At 41.7% G+C, this 21,943-nt stretch overlaps 2 protein-coding genes across 11 annotated transcripts in view; both read left to right on the top strand.

Moving 5' to 3' along the window:
* Positions 1-2,139, top strand: part of cobl (cordon-bleu WH2 repeat protein) — a 57,944-nt gene extending 55,805 nt beyond the window's left edge. For all 8 annotated transcript variants that reach the window (XM_056380709.1, XM_056380717.1, XM_056380715.1 and 5 more), the window contains one exon: positions 304-2,139. In XM_056380709.1, the coding sequence (XP_056236684.1) occupies positions 304-387 (84 nt within the window). In that variant the 3' untranslated portion in view covers positions 388-2,139. The remainder of the gene's footprint in view (positions 1-303) is intronic.
* A 3,653-nt stretch (positions 2,140-5,792) lies between these two features.
* Positions 5,793-21,943, top strand: part of grb10b (growth factor receptor-bound protein 10b) — a 66,630-nt gene continuing 50,479 nt past the window's right edge. For 2 of the 3 annotated variants that reach the window (XM_056380877.1, XM_056380878.1), the window contains exons 1-2: positions 5,794-6,313; positions 20,255-20,380. In XM_056380877.1, the coding sequence (XP_056236852.1) occupies positions 20,330-20,380 (51 nt within the window). In that variant the 5' untranslated portion in view covers positions 5,794-6,313; positions 20,255-20,329. Of the gene's footprint in view, positions 6,314-20,254; positions 20,381-21,943 lie in introns of all 3 variants that reach the window. The other variant, XM_056380880.1, reaches the window with a different exon arrangement.

The following is a 21,943-nucleotide window of genomic DNA, read 5'->3' on the forward strand; positions in this document are numbered from 1 at the left end:
ACAGAAAAATATATGATTTGAACCAGTTTCCTCTTTCTTCCCATATCTTAGACTCATCCTAGTGTTAGGATGAGGACAATAATCAGAAAATTGTTGAGCACATCTCTTTCAGATCTTCTCAGGTACAAAATTAACTTAAGTTAAGCTAAACCTAAGTTTAGGCATTTTTGTCTTTTTGTCTGTTTGTAGACTCCACACAACCACAGAACTTGTTTTTTTTTCTGTCTGAAAGCAATGAACTATTCTATACTAACACCAAAGTGGAGAAATACAAACATAACATCTTGTGTTTATTTTAACCAGGTTGCTGTGCCCACAAAGACAGTTCAAGTGAATGGGAGACTGGGAACAATCCAAGCAACCTCCTCAGCCCTCACCCAGCAATAAGAGGGAAGCCCACATCACCGCAACCAGGAATAATTGATCAAATTCCATTTTGGTTTTCCGCTTTTTGCCATTGTGCTTTTGCAGCAGACGCTGAGTGAATGTTATTTGAACTTCACATCTCTCACTATCAGTCCGGGAGCCTTAGGCTTAAACTATTGCAGTTTTTAAAGGAACAGTAATGCAGGGAGACTGTTATTTTCACTTATATTATCTACTTATATGTTTTTTATATAAAAGCGGAATGATTTAAACATTTCCTCTTGCAAAAGGAATGTTACTTTATTAGCCAAACACCTGCAACATCTGTCTGATAAAGGTGTGACAGGTGAAAGGTTTGCAGTTAATTCCATCCATGATATCAGATGTTTCACCTCCTAACATAACAATAGCTTGCTGGAACATGTTTGTGTTCATCTTTATAACATAGTGTTGCTCCTAAACATATCTTGCCACCTGTACTTGAATTTAGTAGTTTTAACTGGAATGTTGTAAAAATGTGTGCCAATGAAAGAAAATTTAAGTAGTTTATGCTACTTTCATTTTTTTTTTTTTTGTTCTGATCTTTTTTTATTTGCTTTTACCACAGAAAGTCATGGCCTTAGTCGATGCCTTATACTGTTGCTCAGTGTTACGTATATGATGTTTGCTGTATAAATTCTATGAGGGGTGCAATAAGTTGGATCTGACAATGTTTCCAGATTCAGTCAATTTAATATTTGTTTAACCAATGAAGATTATTGAAATCTTAAATACCCTTAAGAAAACAATGATTAGATCCATTGGAAATGTTTTAAGTATGTAGATCTGGTCCATGATGCCAACTGCTACAGTTCCTGGCTCTGAGGAGTAAGATGGTGAAGACTGACTAGTGCCTGTTAGATCATCACTATGCTCCTGTTTTGGCGTCTAGCCTTCAATTGTGCTGTTCTTTATAATCTAAAGACATTGTCAAATCTGGTCAGCACCCTGTAGAAATGCATATTTGTACAGGTGCAATATGATTGACCATGCTTTTTTATGTTTGACATATATTACATATTAAGATGAACCTTTCCTTTCATTGACATCTCAACACTTTAGAAGCATTATTATTTAAGTATATCAATGGTGGATGCCACAATGAGCAAAGAGATTAGTTTATTAATGGTTATGTAACACAAAAAAGCAGTTGTAGGGAAGCAGAGGTTTAGGTTTAGGTCTTCATTCTGTGGAGAGAGGACCCCTGTATTAAATGTTATAGTTATGGATAAAGTAGGATGTTCACGCTAGAATGATACAAACCTATAGCATCCATATTCAGGTGTAAATGCTTGCTGCTGTGTATTGTGACTAAAGGGAGTTGCATTTAGTTTTATAGAGATTTATTTTAATTTATGCTCACTTTCAACACTCAAAAAAAAAAATTTACTGTTGTATGTTTTATCTTGAGAGTGAAAACCTTAAGAGCTTTTCTATTTTTTCTTTCTCTAACTAGAAAGAGTTATTTCATTTCTGCTAGTAGATGGTTTCATCTACACACTATAGCCTACAGCACATTGTAGCACTGTATATTTTGTAAACTGAAGAAAGATCATCGCTGTGATAGATTTGATTTAAAACTTTGATAGAAAGCTATTCCACCGGTAGCATCAACATTTTTTAAGCTATTGCTTTTTAAGTTGTAATTGCACATTGTTTTTTCAGAAGGTTGCACAGTTATTTTTGTCTACCTAATTTTTGATTCAATAAATAATTTTGTAATCAAGAGGAAAATGACTTGCTGCTTTCTCTGTTGAAATGATACAGATCATAAAGTGTCATTTTCCCCCTCAAATAGCAAAGTATGAACCTTGCCCTGGAAAGCATCACTCTAATGTGCCTGTGCCATTCCCAGCACTGTGGTTGCCTATAGACTGTGGTCATCCTGCTGTCCTTATGAAATATATTGTAACCTCCCTCTCTCTGCCACACCACAGATGAGCTACTATTCCGGGCAGCAGTTCATCGCCCTGACTCATCACTATGTGGTCACACAAAATGACTCTCAGAACTTGAACCTAACCTGCATTCCTGATTCCTGAAACACTAGTCACTGGGCCCCCCTGCCCTCCTCCCCAATGCAACTGAATGATGCAAATTAGTTGCAAAATCACATGGAAATACACAATACAGATGCACATATTGGCAAATAAATCAAACACACAGCCAAGACAACGCAGGAGTGGCTTAGGAACAACTCTATGAATGTCCTTGAGTGGCCCAGCAAGAGCCCTGACTTAAACCCAATCGAAAATCTCTGGAGAGACCTGAAAATGGCTGTCCTCCGACAGTCCCCCTACAACCTGACGGAGCTTGAGAGGATCTGCAGAGAAGAATGGCAGAAAATCCCCAAATCCAGGTGTTCAAAGCTTGTTGCGTCAGACCCAAGAAGACTCGAGGCTTTAATTACTTTCACCTAAGAGTAAACCGTCTGAATACTTATGTCAGTGTGTTAGCTCAGTTTTTCCTCTTTAATACATTTGCAAAAGATTTTAAAATTCTGTTTTCGCCTCGTCATTATGGGATATTGAGTATAGATTTAGGGAAAGAATCAATGTTTTCAATTTTAGCATAAGTCTGCAACCAAACAAGATATGAAAAAAAAAGTGAAGGGGTCTGAATACTTTCTGAACGCTCTGTAAGTCAAATAGTGCAGAAGGGTAATCTTGTCTGTGTTGGCCAGAGAGAGCTGTAAATTCCTGCAGGGACCACAGGCTCTCTTGCGGGTCAAAATTCATGCTCATTCTACAGCCATTCTAATCTGCTTTACAAATCTCTGAAGGATGTGTACGGGTGGGTGGATGTCTCTGTGTGTGTGTGGGTGGGTGTGAATGATATTTTTGTTGTGTACGTGTGTTTGAGCTTGTGCCTGTGTTACAGTTCCAAACCATTTTAACCATCCTGCCAAAGTAAACAACCCCTGAATCAAGAGTTACCAGAAGATCACGCCACATAATACAACAGAAATAAATTCAGTTAGGTTTGGCTGTGGTTATGCATTCACCGACCTTATTGGTTTGTTTGTGTTTGTTGCCATAACAGTTTCAAATGAAGGCCGGAGGCAGGGAATGCTCCATGTCGCTATGTCAATCACCATGTTGACTAATAAAATTGAGATTATGTAATCATATATTTCAGATCACTTCAGCCACTTTCAATAGCTTGTTTAGATTCAGGTGTGAGAAGGAATATGCCAATAGTCACGTCTTGCAGAATATGTTTCTTTTTTTAACTCGATAAATTATGAGCAGTAAATAGTATAAAGTGTTGACTTCCCTCTGTGGCAGCAATAAAAGCATATTCATCCATAGTCCTGTGATAGACTTTAATGAAAGCCATTCACCAACTGCCTCGACTTGTATTACATAGCTTTGTTAGCCCTGACGTCCCGACTTATGAGTGATGGACACAGTGACACAGACTATCAGCAGGGGTTTATGTTGACTTTGTTTTCTGATGTCGGGCAGTCTACTATGTATCTGATCAATCAATTTGAACAAAAGATCTGTTTGATGCTGAATGTCTGATGAGGTGAAATCAACATAATGTGTCTCATAGGAAGAATGCTTTGTTGCATGGTGGCACCCTGAATATGAGTGACATGATGTGTGTTTGTTTGTAAGTATGTGTGTGATGAAATGGTTGCAATGGCACATTGAGTGTGTGTTTACACACACTGAGGGGACACAGTGTGAGCCTCCTGTGGTCCTGATCCAGACACATAGGCACACACACACACACACGCACAGCTTAGGACTGATGACCTTTTCCACTTCAGACTCCCACGGTGTGTTCCCATCACTTGAACTAATCAAAGTCTGAACTATCCCAGGCACTATGAAAAATGAACTGAGCGCTGGGTTATCCCTGGTGACACTGCAGCCTGGAGGCAGAGCTTCATCTGACAGTGCTGTGGGGTTCACTTCGAGTCATTACCTTTCACTCACTCTTCCTACTGTAAAATATTTTACACTAGTTAGCGGTCTAAACTGCAATAACACATGAGCTGAATGTATACCTCCTGATGTTGCCCTCAGCCATATAAACATCAGTAGGTCTTATGCAATACACTTACAAGGCTCAGGGGGATAAAAACACAACCTTGGCAGGAAGGCAACACTGGTGCAATGAGACTTGACCCCCAGTTGTGCAATATACATACCTCACAGCTACTACTGTTTTAACTCCTGATTGTGCTTGTCAGAGCAGGGCTTTTAATTAAAAGAGGAGTGCTGTCCTTAATTTTAGGTTCATGGTGTAGATATCCTTCCCCTATGAACATTTTGGTCAGAAAAAATTTATTTTTTAAAGGAATAACTTGTAACATGGACATATAAATAAACTCTGCCAAGGCAAATGTCAAACAACATACACCAGACTGAGAAGGAAAAAAAAAAAACATTTAACATCATTGTAAATGAATTTAACAGGTTGTTCCCTGGCCCATCCCCCATCCCTCCATCAACTTTGGTGAAAATGGTTTCAGTACTTTTTGCGTGATCCTGCTGACAAATAAACAGGTGGCGAAAACATAAACTCCTTGGTTGACGTAATGAACTTTGACCCCTTGCCACATCCAGCACAGGACATGCAATCCTTTGATAAGAAAGGAAGGAACAGAAAGGAAACCATTTTTGGAATATTTTTAATGGTTGCTAAATAACTCAATATAATTCATGATAATATAGATCCATATAGAGACAATGTCCTTGAAACTGAATTAAGCTAATGAATATCTGGTGTTGTTGAATGCATTATAAACAACTGAGAGTTCACACAAGTTCATTAAGGGTTTTTCGTCACATGATCCTCAGTAAACAGCAGTAGGCTCTGTGTGCAGATCTATATTGAACATCAAACACTTTCATTTTAAGGGACAATACACATAATATTTCACAACAAGCAAGTGAAGGAAACAAGGCAGACAATAATCTCCTAAAGGTGCACCTTACAACCCCCAGCTTCAATAAAATTGAAATAAAGTGTACTTAAAATTGCCCACTTTAAAAAGGGGAACTGGGGCATGAAGCAGTTTATATGTTTATATTGATTGTATGAAGAGCTGATTGAGGTATTTTAAACACTTATTAGATTGTGTTCATCCTCTTCTGTTTGTGCAAAGACGGAAGATTGGGAAGGTAGGCTAGTATCATCAGTCACATCAAATTAATAAATGTAATTATTTCAGGTCCTTAAGATTGGTGGAGGGTGGTAAAACTTAAAAGTTTTGTCTTCCATAAACATGAGGTGATTAAACAACTTAGTCAGGGAGAAATAATTCACAATTGAGCAACTGCTTCTGTCTTTATTGTAGATGGTGTGAAATGAGCAAAAACTTGAACATGCAACCTGTTAAAAATCTTGTATATTTATACACTCTGTGAGCCCCAGATTCTGTGTGTGTGTGTGTGTTGTTTTTAACAGCATACACACACACACACACACACACACACACACACACACGCAACTCGAAATGCCACTGAAAGGCAGCTCTTCAAAAAATAAAAGCGGAATCCTCTGAACACGCCCTTGTTCCCATAAGACTTGAACGCCGCATTAATCACCCCTCGCACGTGGGCGTGGTCTAATCGAAAGGGGAGGAGTTGTATGCGTGCGTGTGTGTGTTTGTGTGCGTGTACGTATGTATGTGCGTGTGTATCTGTCTGTGTGTGTGTGTATGTGTGTGTGAGTGTGTGTGTATCCCTGGCCGCATGAGATGAGCTGCCCGCAGTCTTTGCAGCCACTGTTTTCGCCTCCTCCTCTATTGCTTCTGTCTCGCTGTCCAGTCCGGGAATGTTGACCACCGTGGCCTGATCCAGCGCTGCCGAGTGTCCCTTCATCTCCAGACTGCCGCTCTCCGTTTTTGTCTCTGAGGGTCGTAGCCTGCCTCAACTGATCTGGCTGTAAGGTGAGTGCATGTTGCTGGATGGAGAAGCAGTTCCCATGCTCCTTCTTTGGGGGGTGTGGGGGAGGCGGGGGACCACTGAGAGTGGTCAGTGAGCGCGTGAAATGAGCGCCTGAAATAAAAGTTTTAATGTGCTGTTGTGATGACAAGCACTGTTTTGCGGGTCGGAACACACGTGAACGTTGCGCGTAACCGCCTAGCGGGACCTGGGTCCATGCCTGCCTTTCTGACAACGTAGCGGCCAGTCATTGAACTTTGAAAACAAGTTTATTCAGCGGATCGAGCTGTTGCATTAAACTAAACTGACTTCACTGTATTCATACTAGTGGGGAGCTTCCGCCGGAGACACCCCAGCCTGTTCCGGGGTTAGTACGCGTGCCGATACACCGTCTCAATCTCGTGCGCTTTCCTGCACCTTTCCCAACATTTACTGTGATTCGAGTCCCTCGAATAACCTGCCCTGTGTACAGTTGCGTAACAGCGGTCTACAGTGGACCATAGGCTACTTTCAACCCCCCCACCCCCCACCCCCTACTCAATTCTGTGAGAGTTTCGCCAGTCTCGCCTTATCGCCTTATCCTTTTGGCAGCGTTTGCTTTGGGGGTGGGGATGGAGGGAGGGGGTGAGGGAGGGGGGGGCGTTTTCCCAGGGATGTTCATGAAGCCCTACTGCAGTGGTTCCCCAAGTGGTCTGGAGGGACCCCCATGGAGTCCTTGGGTGGGTTCCAGGGGGTCCCTTTGTTGAATTGAACGGATCCACCACAACTTACCACAACAAGAGGAAGAAGTCCCTTTAATCAACAAGCAGTAAAAAAAAAAAAAAAAATGTTATCAGTGCACTTGTTAGGCAGGTCTGTAGTACTGAGTCAATAGGCTATAACAGCAAAAACACTCCCAGAGGGCTTGTGTTGGGGCGTCTTGATGTGAAAATCTTTCAGAAACCCATGGCTTACTCATTTATCTTCAAGCTTTCCCTAAACCCAGCTACTGCCCTGCACTGTAAATGCACACTAACTGCAGATGCACCACTTCACCATTCTTCATTTTATACTCCTCCTATTGTTTCATTGTGACATTTATTATAATAATACAATATTTTGTCTTAGTTATGCAGTACTTTGAGAAACTCTGTTTAACAACGGTAACATTAACAGACTGAGAAAGGGGCAAGTGAGTGAGAGTGAGACATTGATCATTATCTAATTTAACATTATGTGCAAATGTCTTGACAAAGCAACTCTTCATAGATAGTTTAATCCACGCTGTCATTTGGGCACTCGTCCAAATCAATTTCTTTATTGGCTGCATGTGGTCTCTGCAGAAAGTTGCATAACCACCCAAATTTATGATTCTGGGAACTATCGGCGTTGGCCTGTGTGTTTTGAATGTAGATCAGGGCTCTCACTGGGAATGTGGGGTTAGACTGGAAGGAGGCACTTAGAGACTGATACACAAATTTCCTAGGTAATGTGTCCAAAATATATTGTGCCGGTGCACATTTTCAAGGGGAAAACTTGTAGAAATCCTGAGATAACAGTCTGTCCTGTGTGTTGAAAACTTTGGCACAGACCTAAATTTGTCAGCTGCACAGGCAGAGCTATTGAGCTTCAGTTCCATAGGTGGGACATCTGTGGTTAGGGAAATACTGGATAAAACCAAGCTGTTGGCATGAATTAATATTGTGTCTAGTGGTTTTGAGTACATGTAGCATTTTGACTTTGTCATTCATCCCTCATTGGATTAACTAAGATCCTGTATGTTTAAATTTATTAGTATGCCTTAAATTTAACCTCAGTGTACTTTTCTGAATTAAGGCAAGCAAGGCACAGTCAGCAGCAGCTCTTCTGGAATCACTGAAGTGAAATTCACCACTGATATATCACTCAGCTTGGCAACCTACAGGAGAGCACTTAAATAATCCGCACATGCATGGTTCTCTGCATTTTAACCTCAAAGTGTGGTTGAATGTGAAGTATTTTGATCACTGCCGCTGCTACATGCGGTCTGAAACATGTTATAGTCGTCTCTTTTCAAGCATCTTTTTTTTGTTTTTGTTTTTTTTACACCCTCCCACTCATAACCAAAGAGGATTTCTCTTTTCCTTGCCCTTGCCCATTATTTCCTGCTTTCTTTCATTTAATTATGTTGTGGTCACGTCTCTGTGTACATGGCAACCGCTCGAGCTGTGGTTTCTCTCTCCCCCACCCCACCTCCGCCTCCCCACCCCCCCCAGCACCAGTCCTGCTATTTCAAGTCCATGCTCAGTAAGCACAGGCATGACGGGGCATGAACTCTGCAAGAGTACGGGCTGCCAAAAGTCTGCTGACTGCACATATTGCACATAATTATACTTACAATAAGCTATACTCAGCTTGCTCTAGGATTCAGACTTGTGTGTTTTGTCTTTTGAGAGACTCCAAAAAACTGAAAATGCAGTTGCTTCTGCTTTGATTGAAATACTGTATGCTTGGCAGCGATCACCCCAGAGATTTATTGCATAAGTAGAACTTAAGCCTCAATTTCAACTTGAGCATTTTTCTTGATGTACAAATGAATATAAAGTTGTGTATTCCCCCAGCCCTTGCGTGTATGCATGTAGTTTCAGCTGCCATCCCAGGGCAAAAGTGGCAGAGATATCCTATTAGCTGGTATTGGTGGTATAAGAGCTTGTGGTCGTGCTCTAGGCAGCATTCCATTGGGTCTTGCGTCAGCCAGCAGTCATTCAGCACTGGTTAGTCTAGGCTTATACACTGTTAATACCCCCTCCCTGATGTCATGACACCATTAACCCAAGCCTGCTGGGGGACCACTGCACAGTTCATGTCAGATGACTGACTCTGCCTGGACCTAAAAGCAGAGGAACTTCACAAAATGCTCAGCTGGGCTGTCAGTGGTCGAAAAATAATCCAGTGATTGTCTTTATTTGTTTTCTGGCTAAAGATAAAGTTTGGACTCGGTTGCATAATCAGGCATCATTTCTACATACTTAGTCACCCTTCTATTAAAATGTTCTACGTTGGCTTGGCCTTAAAGCATTCTACAAACTTTTGCGTTTGGGTTATTTGGACTGGTACTTAACCACAAGTTAACATTTCTTGAGACTAATTTGAGCTCTTGTTGTTGACATCACAGCTCCATTAATGTTTTATGTACTTGGTATGTCAGTGATAAACTGCTGAGTAATCATGTCTTGCTTGGTGAGAATTCATTTCTAAGAACGTAGATCGTTGCCAGAGGAAAAACTTTGTGGTATTATTCTTTCCCCTCCTGCTCCATACTGTAAATATGGACCTGTACAAACCCGATTCTCACCGCTTTCCACTTGTGACCTAAGACGATGCAACGCTTGCTTGTCTAACCACCACAGTGTACGGTGGATTGAGTTTCTCACTGACTGGTGTTGGTCCAAATGTGGCTGAAATCCAAGTCTGCGTGAGAGGCAAGAATGTAGCCTTTATTCTGTAGGTAACTGAACACCTGAGGGACCACGGGACTCAGGTTTGCGCAGGTAACGTGGTGTGGATGCACGGTGATGTGTCGCACAAAACGATTTCTCTAATGCATAGGTACACCAGTTTCCCCTTGCTCTCACGTCGCCTTGCTTTTATCTCTATATGCCTGTCGTCTCTCAGTTTATCTTTGTCTCTTTGTCCATCTGTCTACCTCACCGTCTGCCCCCATCATCTCTCTTTCTTTAGCCAGCCTCCCTCTCTGAGTCTCACCGTCTTTATCTCTGTCTGTCTCTCTCCATTTTCTCAGTATCTCACTCTACCAGCTGAGATCTGCGATGCAAAATCAAAACAAACCATGGATAGTTGGCTTTGGTAGATGTGCTGAACGATTAAAAACAAAAAGGGCTTCTTTTTGCTGAAATATTTCCCAGTGCAAAAACATAGAACAATACAAGCATTTTTCTGTTGCTGAATTATAGCACTGTCCTAAACCGCACTCTGAATCCCTCTTGCGCTCTGAATGGAACACTTTTGACTGTGTATGCAATGCATGTACATGTATCCTACTTAATTGCATTTTCTGCCCTCTGGTTTTTTTAGTTTTATTCCCAGACTTAGAAGCAACTAGGGCTCAGAGTGTTTTACTTTGGTACTTAGGAATAGGACTTATGCTAAGTCTTTGTTAATATGATTTTTTTTTTCACTCAGCCAAGTTTGTTAGCATTCCTAAGAGTAAGTAAGTAAAATAAATCCTGCCCCCCCTTTCCCTTCAAGTGGTCACATAGAACTCGATCCCTCTTCTGATACAAGTTAAGTGTTTTACTTACGAGGTCAGTTTTATTTTGGTTTGATGTTTCCTTTTGCTTCTGATTGTGATTCCATTTACCCAGACTCGATTATGGTTTTAGCAGGTTTGTGTTTTTGAATAAAAGGAGCTCTAATACGACAGTTCTGTGTATTTTGCCACAGTCACTGTTTAAAGAGGTTCTGTGCTACCAACAGGTGTAGTGAAGATGGTGTCAAGAGAAGGCGAAGCCATCTAATGTAGCCCTCTTGGGCCACCATTACAGCCAACTTGTGCACAAGCACCATTGCTCCCAAGCCCTGTCCATTCATCTCTGCCATTGCATAAGACCAGTTCTCCCAAGCAGCCCAATGAAATCCTCATCCAATTAGGCACTGTCCACGTTTCCAAAAGGCCTTTCTCTCATAGACTGGTGCTATTCAGCCTCCCCCGGCATGACATCAGGCCCTCTCTTATAGCCCCACTTTATGCTGCTGCTCTCAGATAATGAAAGCTGCCAGTTAATGACTAATCAACATGTGCAACAAGCACATCCAGTGAGGAGTGACTACCATCTAATCTGCTGATTAAAACAGAAGACAGAGATGCTCTGTTCAACTCTCTCTTCCCGTCTTTCAGTGTTGCATTGCTGCAGAAACAACAGCCAGCCCACACACACACACACACGCACACGCACACACACATTCTCTGACAACCTCATTGAGAAGATTGAAAGTTGATAATTGGAATTATTTGCATTTTCTTGGAGTCAATTTAGTTTGTTAGTGTAATATCATGCAGTAAAGTCAAAAGGTTTTACCATTTTCAAAGTCTTTATTTGGTGATCTACAGTCGTATGAGAACCTAATTCTGTCAGCTTTGATCTAATGACTCCACTCGACTATTTTCATGTTGAAGTTCAAGGTGATATGTTGGATTTGTTGCAGGTATAAAAATACACACATTATAAAGGTTACCTACAGATCAGAATGCTAGTGGGAATCTCAACCTCAGAGCGACACTATTCAGCAGAGCAGACAACTCATCTCTCCCAGCTACCCGTACCACTCCCTGTCTCACATACAGCACATTTCTATAGGTCGCCTCGCTGTAGGAAGTTTTGATAACTCGCAGCTTCAGGCTAAATATTCACATTTAAGGTGTCTGTCTAGTGTAAACATATACAGTAGAGTAGGGTTGGGTTACGGTTAGCACATTCACGTCAGTGGGTTCTTCACAAGTCCCAAGACACTGAGTTGGATCCATGCCATGTCTTGAATTAAGATGCTGTTTATGTTCTGGACTGGCGCACTGCAGAGTGAGGCGAGGGGTTGGATAGGTGGGGCTGGGGCTGGGCAAGGGTTTGGAGGAGAGAAAGGAAGGGTTGTGGGGCTCGGATCGGTTTTGTGGGTGTGGTAGTTGAGAGAGCGGAGTAACCAGTGTCGGATCTCTTCAGGTTTAGAGAGGTGGATGTCATGACACAAGGGTGAAAGAAAGATAGGAGGAAAACCCCCAGAATTTAATTCAAGAACAGTTTATTAAAGGATGTTTTGTGTGTGGATTATAAAAATCATTAAACTTGCATTAACAGATTTTTTTTGCCATTTGGCAGCAGCAGGAATGAACTGTGAACACAACATTGATATATCATCACCCCATAAGGTGAAAGGTTGAACAGTGGCTTATTTATTCATCCTGCACACTTTGAGTAACATTAGCCTTAATTTGGAGTCATGTTTCTGGCCACCTGGTGAATATAAGTCAGATTTCCACTCTTCTTGTAGCTCTCCTTTGGTCTCCACCAACTCCTAAAACTTCTAAATGCTCCACCATAGTTTCCAGCTAGTCACTAACTTTGTCTGTCTGCTGGCTGCTGTGGTGGGAAACAATGCCAGTGAGAGTGGTGAGACAGAATCAAAACAGTAAGTTGCCTTAAGCTTTAAAACCAAAACACTCAGCTGAAAGATGCTAAAAAACATTGTTGAGTTACGGGGAAATACAGAGTCAGTCTGTCATAATTCTCTGTGGGTTTGTCACAATAAATCACTCCTTTCACATTGCACATAGCCATCTGAGTAAAAACATTGATTAGAGCAGCTTTAAACATGTGTTCTTATAAACAAGGTAACTAGTTGGAGAGGGGGGACCATGACATGTTCTGCTCTGTCACCTTCCATCCTGTATCATCCTTCACAACTCATTTCACCAGTTTGGTCTTTTGAGATCATTGGACAGGCTGCTCTCAACCTGCTGCTTAACTGTGATACATTTACCTCAACCCAAGTAATGCTACGCTTATGTTTGAAATTAGCTTTGAATAAAGCTGTTTATGCTTGTTGTTCCAGGTCAGTTCTTCTTAACGCCTCAGTCATTCCTTAACCGGCTATTTCTCTCATCTATCTGTGTGACAATCTGAGGGACCCCCTGGAGTTGGACCGTAGGACACTTGCCAGTAGACGGGCTGACCTTGGGCCAACTCAGGTTGTTGTAGTGAAACTCTTGTTGCTTCGCTGCAAAAGGGAACTTTTAAAGGAATTATTACGAGCCCAGATAGCATGTTCAGATATGCTGTAAATCATATTGAGGACATGCACACACATACTGTGTGTACTTACACACTTGTATATACTCACTGCTCCCCCTGGGTGCAGCAGTCTGCCTTTGACGCTGCCATTTGAAGAGAAGTGATATGAAGCTTGTTCCAGCTGTACTGTCTGTCTCAGTGATGCCCTGGGCTGCGGATCCCGTGGGATCCACTGATCCCACGGGACCCAACACAAATGCTGCAAGCGTGGGATGTATTCATTCTGGTGCAGTCAGCATCGTTATCACGAGATAAAATTTCATATATGAAAACATGAGAGGCTGTTTATTATCGGGCTTAACCTTTCATGTGGAAGCACTGTCTCCCAGTAAACCTTATGCAACCTGTCAGTAAACCCTGTGCATCAAATATGGTAAGGCATGACATAAAATGAAGTGACATGAATCTTGTTTGAATATCAGTAACGTTAGAAACTGACACCCACAGTAACCGTACCACTGTACTTCAGTGCGATTTTCACAGCATCCTGTTTATATCTCTCGTTATGGGAAATTACAATATTATAGAAGCCAGACATGATCCGTAATGTTCTTTCCACCTTTCCTTTGCCCTTTTTAGATCACAACTTATAAACATGGATTATCATAGAGTTGAATATCTGTGATAGTATTGATTATGATAAAAATCCATGAGCGCTACATGTATTTTCTCTGTGGGATTGGGGCAGACGGATTTTTGATACACCACAAGTGATCAAAGGTTAATCAGGGAGCGATCAGATTCCCTACAGGAGCTGGAGGGGTGGTGCATCTGCAGTAGCTGGCGGTAATGGTCGGTGAATCCTGCAGGAGCGGTTGGGTGTGAGGTAGAACAAACAGTCCTGTGCGGACCTGTACCCCAGGGTGTCGCAAATAAAACACTTTGTTCCTGACCCCACCTGACCCTTGGAGGCATAAAAAAGTGGCCTTTTGACCTTTCGATACCTAAGTAGTAAGCTTACCATCTGTGTGTGTGTGTGCGTGTGTGTGTGTTGTGCACATACACATACTCACACATTCTGCCGTATGTCCCTCCCTTTCTCTCATCACAGACCACTCTATCTCTGGCTGGCCCACAAATCAGCGCATGCCATTTCACGAGGTTGGGGTTCGCTATAATGCACATGTTTTTTCACCCAGTACCCTATATGGAAAGAATGTGCTCTCTGCATTCCAAAGATGACTGAGCAGAGCTGAACAGCCCCACGTTAAGCTGTGTCCAGTCCAATCAGCTGAAGTCAAGCTGACTGAGATGAACACATTTTACAATTATATACACAGGGCAAGTAGTTGACACAGCTGTGCAGTTGAGCTGTACAGATGCTGCCGTTAAGAACTGTGGGATTTTGGTTTATGGTCACTGAACCCAGCGATGCAGGTTCTGTGTGTGAAAGAGGTTTGATTCATTCCAAATATGAACAGAAAGGCTCTTTGCTGGGTTATTTTCTTATAGATGTGATATGTTTGAATAAAACTATGTCCTGAACTGTGTATTTTTACAATGAACGGCTCATCACTCTGACTTGTGCTATTTTTGTCAAAAGGGCCAGACTGGAGTCATGTGACACCAGTGTCCATATCAGTAACTGTACTTTAGTGGGAGTTTTATGCTTCTGCCAATCTGACCCTGCATGCATCGGAAAAGTAACGTAGCACACTGTGAACAGTACTTGAAGTTACTAATACTTATGTTCCAGCAAGTTACACAATACACACTGTAATCCACGCTGTATCTGTTGCTCCAAAGAAATGCTCTGTTGGTTCAGTGGTAGATTTGGCAACAGCAGAATGGCTATCATGAACTCACACATAATCCCTCAATACCTAAGCCACACGCCATGTGTTTGATTTTGTTCAGTTAAAGCTGAAAATGTTGGATGAAGTTTTAGAGTCAAAGAACTTCTTTCCCTCTTTAAATAGCTGTGCTTCCGTGAACTGGAGCACTTCCAGCATCTTGCTGGACTGACTTTCCTGACTTGTACACTGCACAAGTTTATGCTACAGTATGTTTCTGGATGCCCCGCTATAAATAATGCCCACTATTTTGAATGTTTTCCCAATTAGAAAAGGGACAGCAATATATATATATATAAATAGGGCAGTGAATGCCTCACAGAAATGTACGGAGGCTGGCAGACAGGTGGACCATGACTAGACAGGTAGATAGAGACAAGTAAACAAGTCTATAGAGAGAGAGAGAGAGCGAGAGAAAGATAGAGAGAGAGAGGCATATAGAAAGGCTGAATTACAAAATGAACAGACAGTCAAGTTGACAGTTAAGACAGACAAACCAGACCAACAGGCAGGCAGGTTTAAAAAAAAAAAAAAATCAAACCAACTCCTTACTTTACAAGGCATGTTTGGCAGTGCAGCTCACAAGACTCTCATTTATTTCAGGTTTGGCCTACATACAGTATATGAGGTTAAAAGTTTAATATTTCCATTTCCCACTCAAGGTATTTTTATTGGACTCCTTGGAAAGGCTTAAGGAAGGGAAAAACTTAATAATCTGTTATTTAATATGGGAGGAAGTTGTGGCCTAAAGTAATGACTCCATTTAAAACCATAATGAGAGTTAATAAACGTGATCCTAGATGTATATTTAACATAACGAGAGGAGGCATAACCTTGAAAAGTTTGTCTTTTGCTTTGTAAGACCTCATTCTTTTCATTGTATGTTGTAGTTTGCCCTCACAGCGCTGGTTTCAAACAGTCCTGCAGCCTGTAAAGTCTTCTTAGCATCCATCTTTGGTGTGGTGAGCTCATCAGCCACTCTTCCAGCACCGTGTAAAAGAGGAGAACTGTTCAGGGAAATGTTTCTACTGTTTCAATGAGGCTTTACTTTAAATAGCCCAGGTTTCTAGTGATCCTGGGCCTCGCCTTTGGCTACTCTGCAGGGCTTATCGCCCTGGGATGTTAAAGCTGGACCCTTGAGATGTAAGCACATATCAGCACATTAACCCCTGGTCTGACTAAGCATGTTGTCCCCAGAGCAGCTACATTTCACACTTATGTGCTGCATTTGTTTCTTGTATTTCCAGAGGGGTCAGATTTATTTATCTTTCTCAGAAGTAAAAGTTAGATTTCACTTTTTACTGTGTCATTTCTATGTGTAGCATCCACTTTAGCATGTAACACTGCTTGATTTCCCAACAGCAGTAGTAGAGTTAAACCACGTGACTTGTCTTTTAGTAATTTTATATATTCTAATTTCACATTATCTATCACATATGTATTTTCTCTTTTACAGGTACATGAAACCGCCTTGGAGTAAACAGAATCACTAACTGAATAATTGCCTTAGTGTTTATAGCTTATTGGCTCAGATGCAGTGTCGTATAACATTGCGTGTTCTAGCTCATTTAGTACGAACCACATAGACCTAACATCGATGCTGCCTGTTTTCTGAAGAGTACAATATGGTTTTGATAGATTTATGATCTATGTAGCCTAAACCAACTGGAAACTTGCACAATAATGGCTAACCCATCACAGTAAACCCGATGCTCCTGTTTCGTGTTTTGTCAAAAGTACTTTATCACCATGCGGTAAAGCAGTTGGAACCAGGAAATATTTGAAGTGCTTTGTTTGTCTGTGATTTTCACAAACACCATGTTTGCTTATGGATTTTCTGTCAGATCTAGTTTCCTAACACGGATATATAAACAGATTTGTCAGTAATGGGGTAAAAACACCCCTATGGACCATTTCAAAATAACACAAGACACACACTAAATATTTCCCAGAACATCAGATGAAGGTGATGTAAACCCTTTGAGCCGAGTGTCATGTATTTGCTGTGAAGTCTCACCCAGGACGGTGCTAGCGCTGGAAAGGATTTACGATTCATGATAGGCATTACGAAGGCCCCTGCGTTTGAAGTCCATCAGCTAACATTTTCCCTCATGCAAGTCTGAGCAAAAATCACATTAATTAATCCAGATGCAGTCACCTCACCGCTGGGTACAGCCGCAGCACCCCAAAGTCCCCCTTTCTAGTGCGGTGACAGCGTCTGGATAATTGCACTGTCAAGGTCAGAGATTTAGGTTTCAGTACACTGTTCAAGTGGAAGGAATGAATCAAAGGGCTCTGAGAGGGTCTAATCCCCGCACTGGAATGGCTTTGATTGTGTCAGGGAGCAATTAACACAGGTGCGTGTGTGTTTGGTCAATATATCAGTCACTGAGAGTCACTGTGACGCGTATGAGCACTTTGAAAGTCAATGCTACGTGGAACGCCTGAGCCTTTTCCCATGTGTTAGCACGCACAGCTGAAGCAGGAATCCAGTATTTACACCTGTGATGTTGAAAGGCAGAATATGGTGAGTTGAAGCCTGCTTCTGCCCCTGTTGCACAACCTCCTGACTCCTGAAATATAATAAACATACAGTTCAGCCACAGCCAGTCAGCAAGTCTGTGGCGCCTAATGAGGGGCTGCTCGGAGGGGTTTAGCCTGATGTTAATTTGTTTTGTTTTTGTTGTAAATTGTGTGTCTGTAAATAATGTGTAAATGACGAGCTGTCCTCGCATGCCAGCCCACACACATGGATTGACACAGTAACACCCACACACACATACTCATTACGAGCGAGCCCTTTCAGCGGTCCTAGTGATCGTGGTGCCAAGCTCTTTGTTTAGAATGCATTCAGAGCTTGGTCATTATTTGCAAGCCCAATTTTGGAAGTATGAAAAAACTCCTTTAATTTTTAGTTTAGAGAAAAAAAAAAAATTGGAAAGGGATCACTCTGAGTGACGGTTTCGTTTTATCTCAGCGGCTGACATGATTTTCAGGATAACCCACATCTTCACACATCCCACAAAGGTGTAAAACGGTGGAATTTGTTGCCAACATAAAGTTGATTTTTTACAGCCACAACATGACAAAGAGGAAGATTTTGAATTTTGATAGAATTGTTTTTTGTGTCTTTAGCAAGTTAGATTATTATTTTGACTGTAGCACATGCTTCACTAGATGTTTGTGTTTGATCTGTGTGTTACAGTCTGAAGGGGCCAGTGTGTACTCAATCAGAAGTGCTTGTTGGATGGTTGAACAGCTTCAGAAACCACCTCCCCGAACAATTTCCTGGCGTTTAAAATGGGGTTGTCGGTGGGGGGGGGGGGGGGGGGGGTGCATTGGACAGTTTCTGTAACTGTCCAAAACAATCAGTCTGTCCTTCACAGCCACAATGCGCCATGAACGGTCAGGCGCAAAGAGGCGTGAAAGTAAGAGTTTGAACTTTTTCTCGTAAACTCGCATTTTCATTCACTTGTTGTGTGAACAAACGAATAACACGGCATGAATGTCTTCCAGGAGAGACTCCCTAAAATAACTGCCCTATATTAAAACAATTATTGCTTCTCACCCCTAACTATGATGGCTGCCTTTTCACTCCACTTTTGAGTGTGGCCGTTCAGAGCTGCTGTGAACACTTTTCCCTTCAGATGCGCTCGGACAACACGTCATACAGTCAAACATCTGCCTTTGCATTTGATAGTGTGTTCATGTTATTGCCTCCTTTTCATTTTTCTTGCATGGCCTTTGTCAAAATGTTTAGCAATTAAAAGGCATTTGCAGTTTGCAGTGCGGTAGGTGACTCCACTGGAGGCAGACTGGTGCTGCCATTGTACAGCAAAATACACAACTCTACATACACAACTAGCGCTTCTCAAAGGCCCTGAAAACTCCTAAAAATAGAGCCTTTTACACACCCACGCTCGGGCCACACATGCGCAGCATATGTAAACATCCACATACACACACATATGCCCACATACAGTACACATACGCATGCAGGAGCACATTTACAGGCAGAAATGCACACACACATACACACTGTATGGCCGCAAGGGCGGCCCGCTCACGACCGCTAATGCAAACATGAGATAATATTAGCTGTCTATAAAATGGCAGGTCATATTTTTAAAATTCCAAGAGGGGGTCATGAACTGCTGCTTAAAAGACCATCATAGTTGTGAGCCCGAGCTGCTCGCCTCCAAAAATACCCTGGGATCTAACTTAAGACCTGGAGAGGTGCCTGCGGGGTATTTTTGGGTCAGTGTTTACAGGTGTTTGTTCAGTGGCAGCAGTGCCAAGAGGTTAATAGGATACCCACTTTAAGAAGTTCAAATAGACTAAAGTCCATGTTGTTGAATTTGTGGTTATTTTGACCCAAGGATGGCTGGGAGGGAGGCTTCACAGAGCAGAAGAAAAACTTTAAAGTCCCCTGAGGACCAACTTCTATTACATCTATGACAGAGACAACTCAGTAGATTGTTCAGTAATTTACTGATGTGAAATTGAAGTATGGTGGAGTATGGTGAGATGGTCAGTTGGCTCGGAGTCAGAATGGTAAACCCAAGATGACAAGACTTTGATAAGGGAAGCACCTCATGTTTGGAGTCTTGAGGCTCCACAATAGAGACGAATACAGGATGCGCCACGTCTCTATAGCAAAACCTTTGTGTACTTTACGGTAGCAGTGCAAAGTTCAATCAGCTCTTTTATCATACAAATAAAAACCATTATGTTTTATCTTTGCTCCAGTGAATGAACTTTTCCCCCCAGTAAACACAACACCACAAAGCTCTGCAAGCTTTTACTCAGATCTGTAATGTAGTTCAAAGACTTGGTTCTCCAGTGAACTAGCTTTACTTGATAGGGGAAATCAATTATGAAAACCTTGCAGTTTGAGATGTTTCAGTTACGTGATCCGTTTCATCTCATGGGAAAGCTGAATTTGATTGGTTTTAAATCTGGTGAGAAAAAAAATTTAACTCTTTGCCCCTTTTACAAAATACTGACTCCAATCAGCTATTTCAGAGTTGGAGTTGGTACATTCGATACATTAGCATTTCAATACATTTTGAATAAGGTGCAGTTATAACAATTTATAACCATTGACTGTTGCTCCCTTGTTGCTTGTTGATGTTGTTTACTGTGGGTCTATGTGGGTTAAGAAGTACTCTGTGCTATATCTGACTTCTCAGAACCTAGGCTTCATCTTCCTTTCCTCCTGTCATCCTCCTCTCCTTCCTTCACCCTTCCTCTCCTGGACCTTCTCACCCTCCCCCTCCTTCCTTTGGAGTTTTCCACTAACCTCCATTTGTCTGCTCTTCTTCCTCTGCAGGTTCTGCTCTGTCCATCTTGCATTAAAACTGATCCAACCAGGCAAATTGTACGAAAGAGCTGAGAAACACAAAACATGGCTGTGGCCGGATGTCCGGATTATTTCCTGCATCATCCAAATTATCAGGTAAATGGCAATTTCCTGTTGGGGTTTTCATCAGCAGAATTGTTGTTGTTGTGTTTGTACAGATGAAATGATGCCATTTAGATGTTGCCAAGTCTAATGTGCAAAACCAGACTGTGATGTCAGAATGAGATTCTGTCCAGAGCTGGACTCACAGGATGTCTGTTTAAGATTTTAAACTTATTTTGACTTTATTTGATAGAAATGCTGACATTTTTAAACCATAAGTGTTCCAGTGTCTCCATGAAATTACATTGGATCCTGTCACAGGGTCCAGAGTTGGACTTGTTTTTCCACAGGGCATGGCGACAAATAATAATAATAATAAAAAAAAAAAGATGAATAAATGAGAAACACAACAAATTGTGTGATAGCACACATTTGATGACTGTGATGCTGTGTGTAGGTAAGGAAAAACAGAAGAGCACCTCTTCCTCAGGTGACTGATTATGTCACCGCAGGACGTAATAAGACTGTGTCAGCAAGAACAGTCTGTCGACAATTACATAGAGAGGGATATTATAGTAGGGTTGCTGTGCATAAACCCCTCATTACAAAGATGAACGCACATTTGAGAGTTCAGTGGTGCAAAAACCACAGGCACTGGTCTGCAGAGATGTGGAAAAAAGTGATATGGTCATATTCTACACAAGTGGGCGAGGTCCTGTGTGGTGTACACCAAGAGAACGGTACAGGCCTGAATGCTTGATCGCCTACTGTTCTGCTGTGGGGGGTATTTTTGCTTGTCCGCTTAGAGGGAAGCATCACTGCAAATCAATACAAAGTTAATCCTTTATGCTATCATTTCCATCCTGATGAGAGTGGTCTCTTCCAAGATGAGAATGCCCCCGTGCATAGGGTAAGAGGGGTCACTGACACCATCATCAAAACACCAAATGAAGGAATATCTTTTGGAAGAATGGTGTTGAGCCTTTCAGTAGAGTCCAGAGACTTGGAGAATCAATGGCAAGGAGCATTGAAGCTGTTCTAGCGGCACATAGTGGCCCAAAACCTTACTACTGTATATCTACATGTAATGTATAAAGAATAGTTTAGTAAAAACACAAAATATTTTTTTTATCTTATTAACGGTACTTTAATATCTTTAATAACTATCCCAGGTTTGGGGCTATTGGTTATAGTTCACCTGATTATAAAGCCAGACAGTTAAATATAGGAAATGCACCTCATCCAAATACAATGACATGGTACTTACGGCAATTAGCAGCACTTGTTAAGAACAGTTCTGAGCTCACAGTGTTGAGTAAATCACAGCATAGCTAAACAAAACCAAGCATGTCACATTAAAGTCACTCAATGCGGATACACAACTAGATCTACAGTGAGAGAAAAACATCCTCACTCTACTAACTGCATGTGACCACGTTCCATCACAGTGCACCTCAGTCTCTGGAGCTAAGGCTGAGATGCAGAGTCATGTAATTTAGCAATCTTAATTTTTGCTGACCATTGTGAATAATCCAGATGCACTATTTTTTAATGGTTACTCTGAGCTGATGTGCTGATTTGTTGTTGTGCAAGCAAGAGCGGACTTGACCTCTGGAC

Source organism: Seriola aureovittata, chromosome 7 (genome assembly GCF_021018895.1).
Source record: "Seriola aureovittata isolate HTS-2021-v1 ecotype China chromosome 7, ASM2101889v1, whole genome shotgun sequence".
NCBI lineage: Eukaryota > Metazoa > Chordata > Actinopteri > Carangiformes > Carangidae > Seriola > Seriola aureovittata.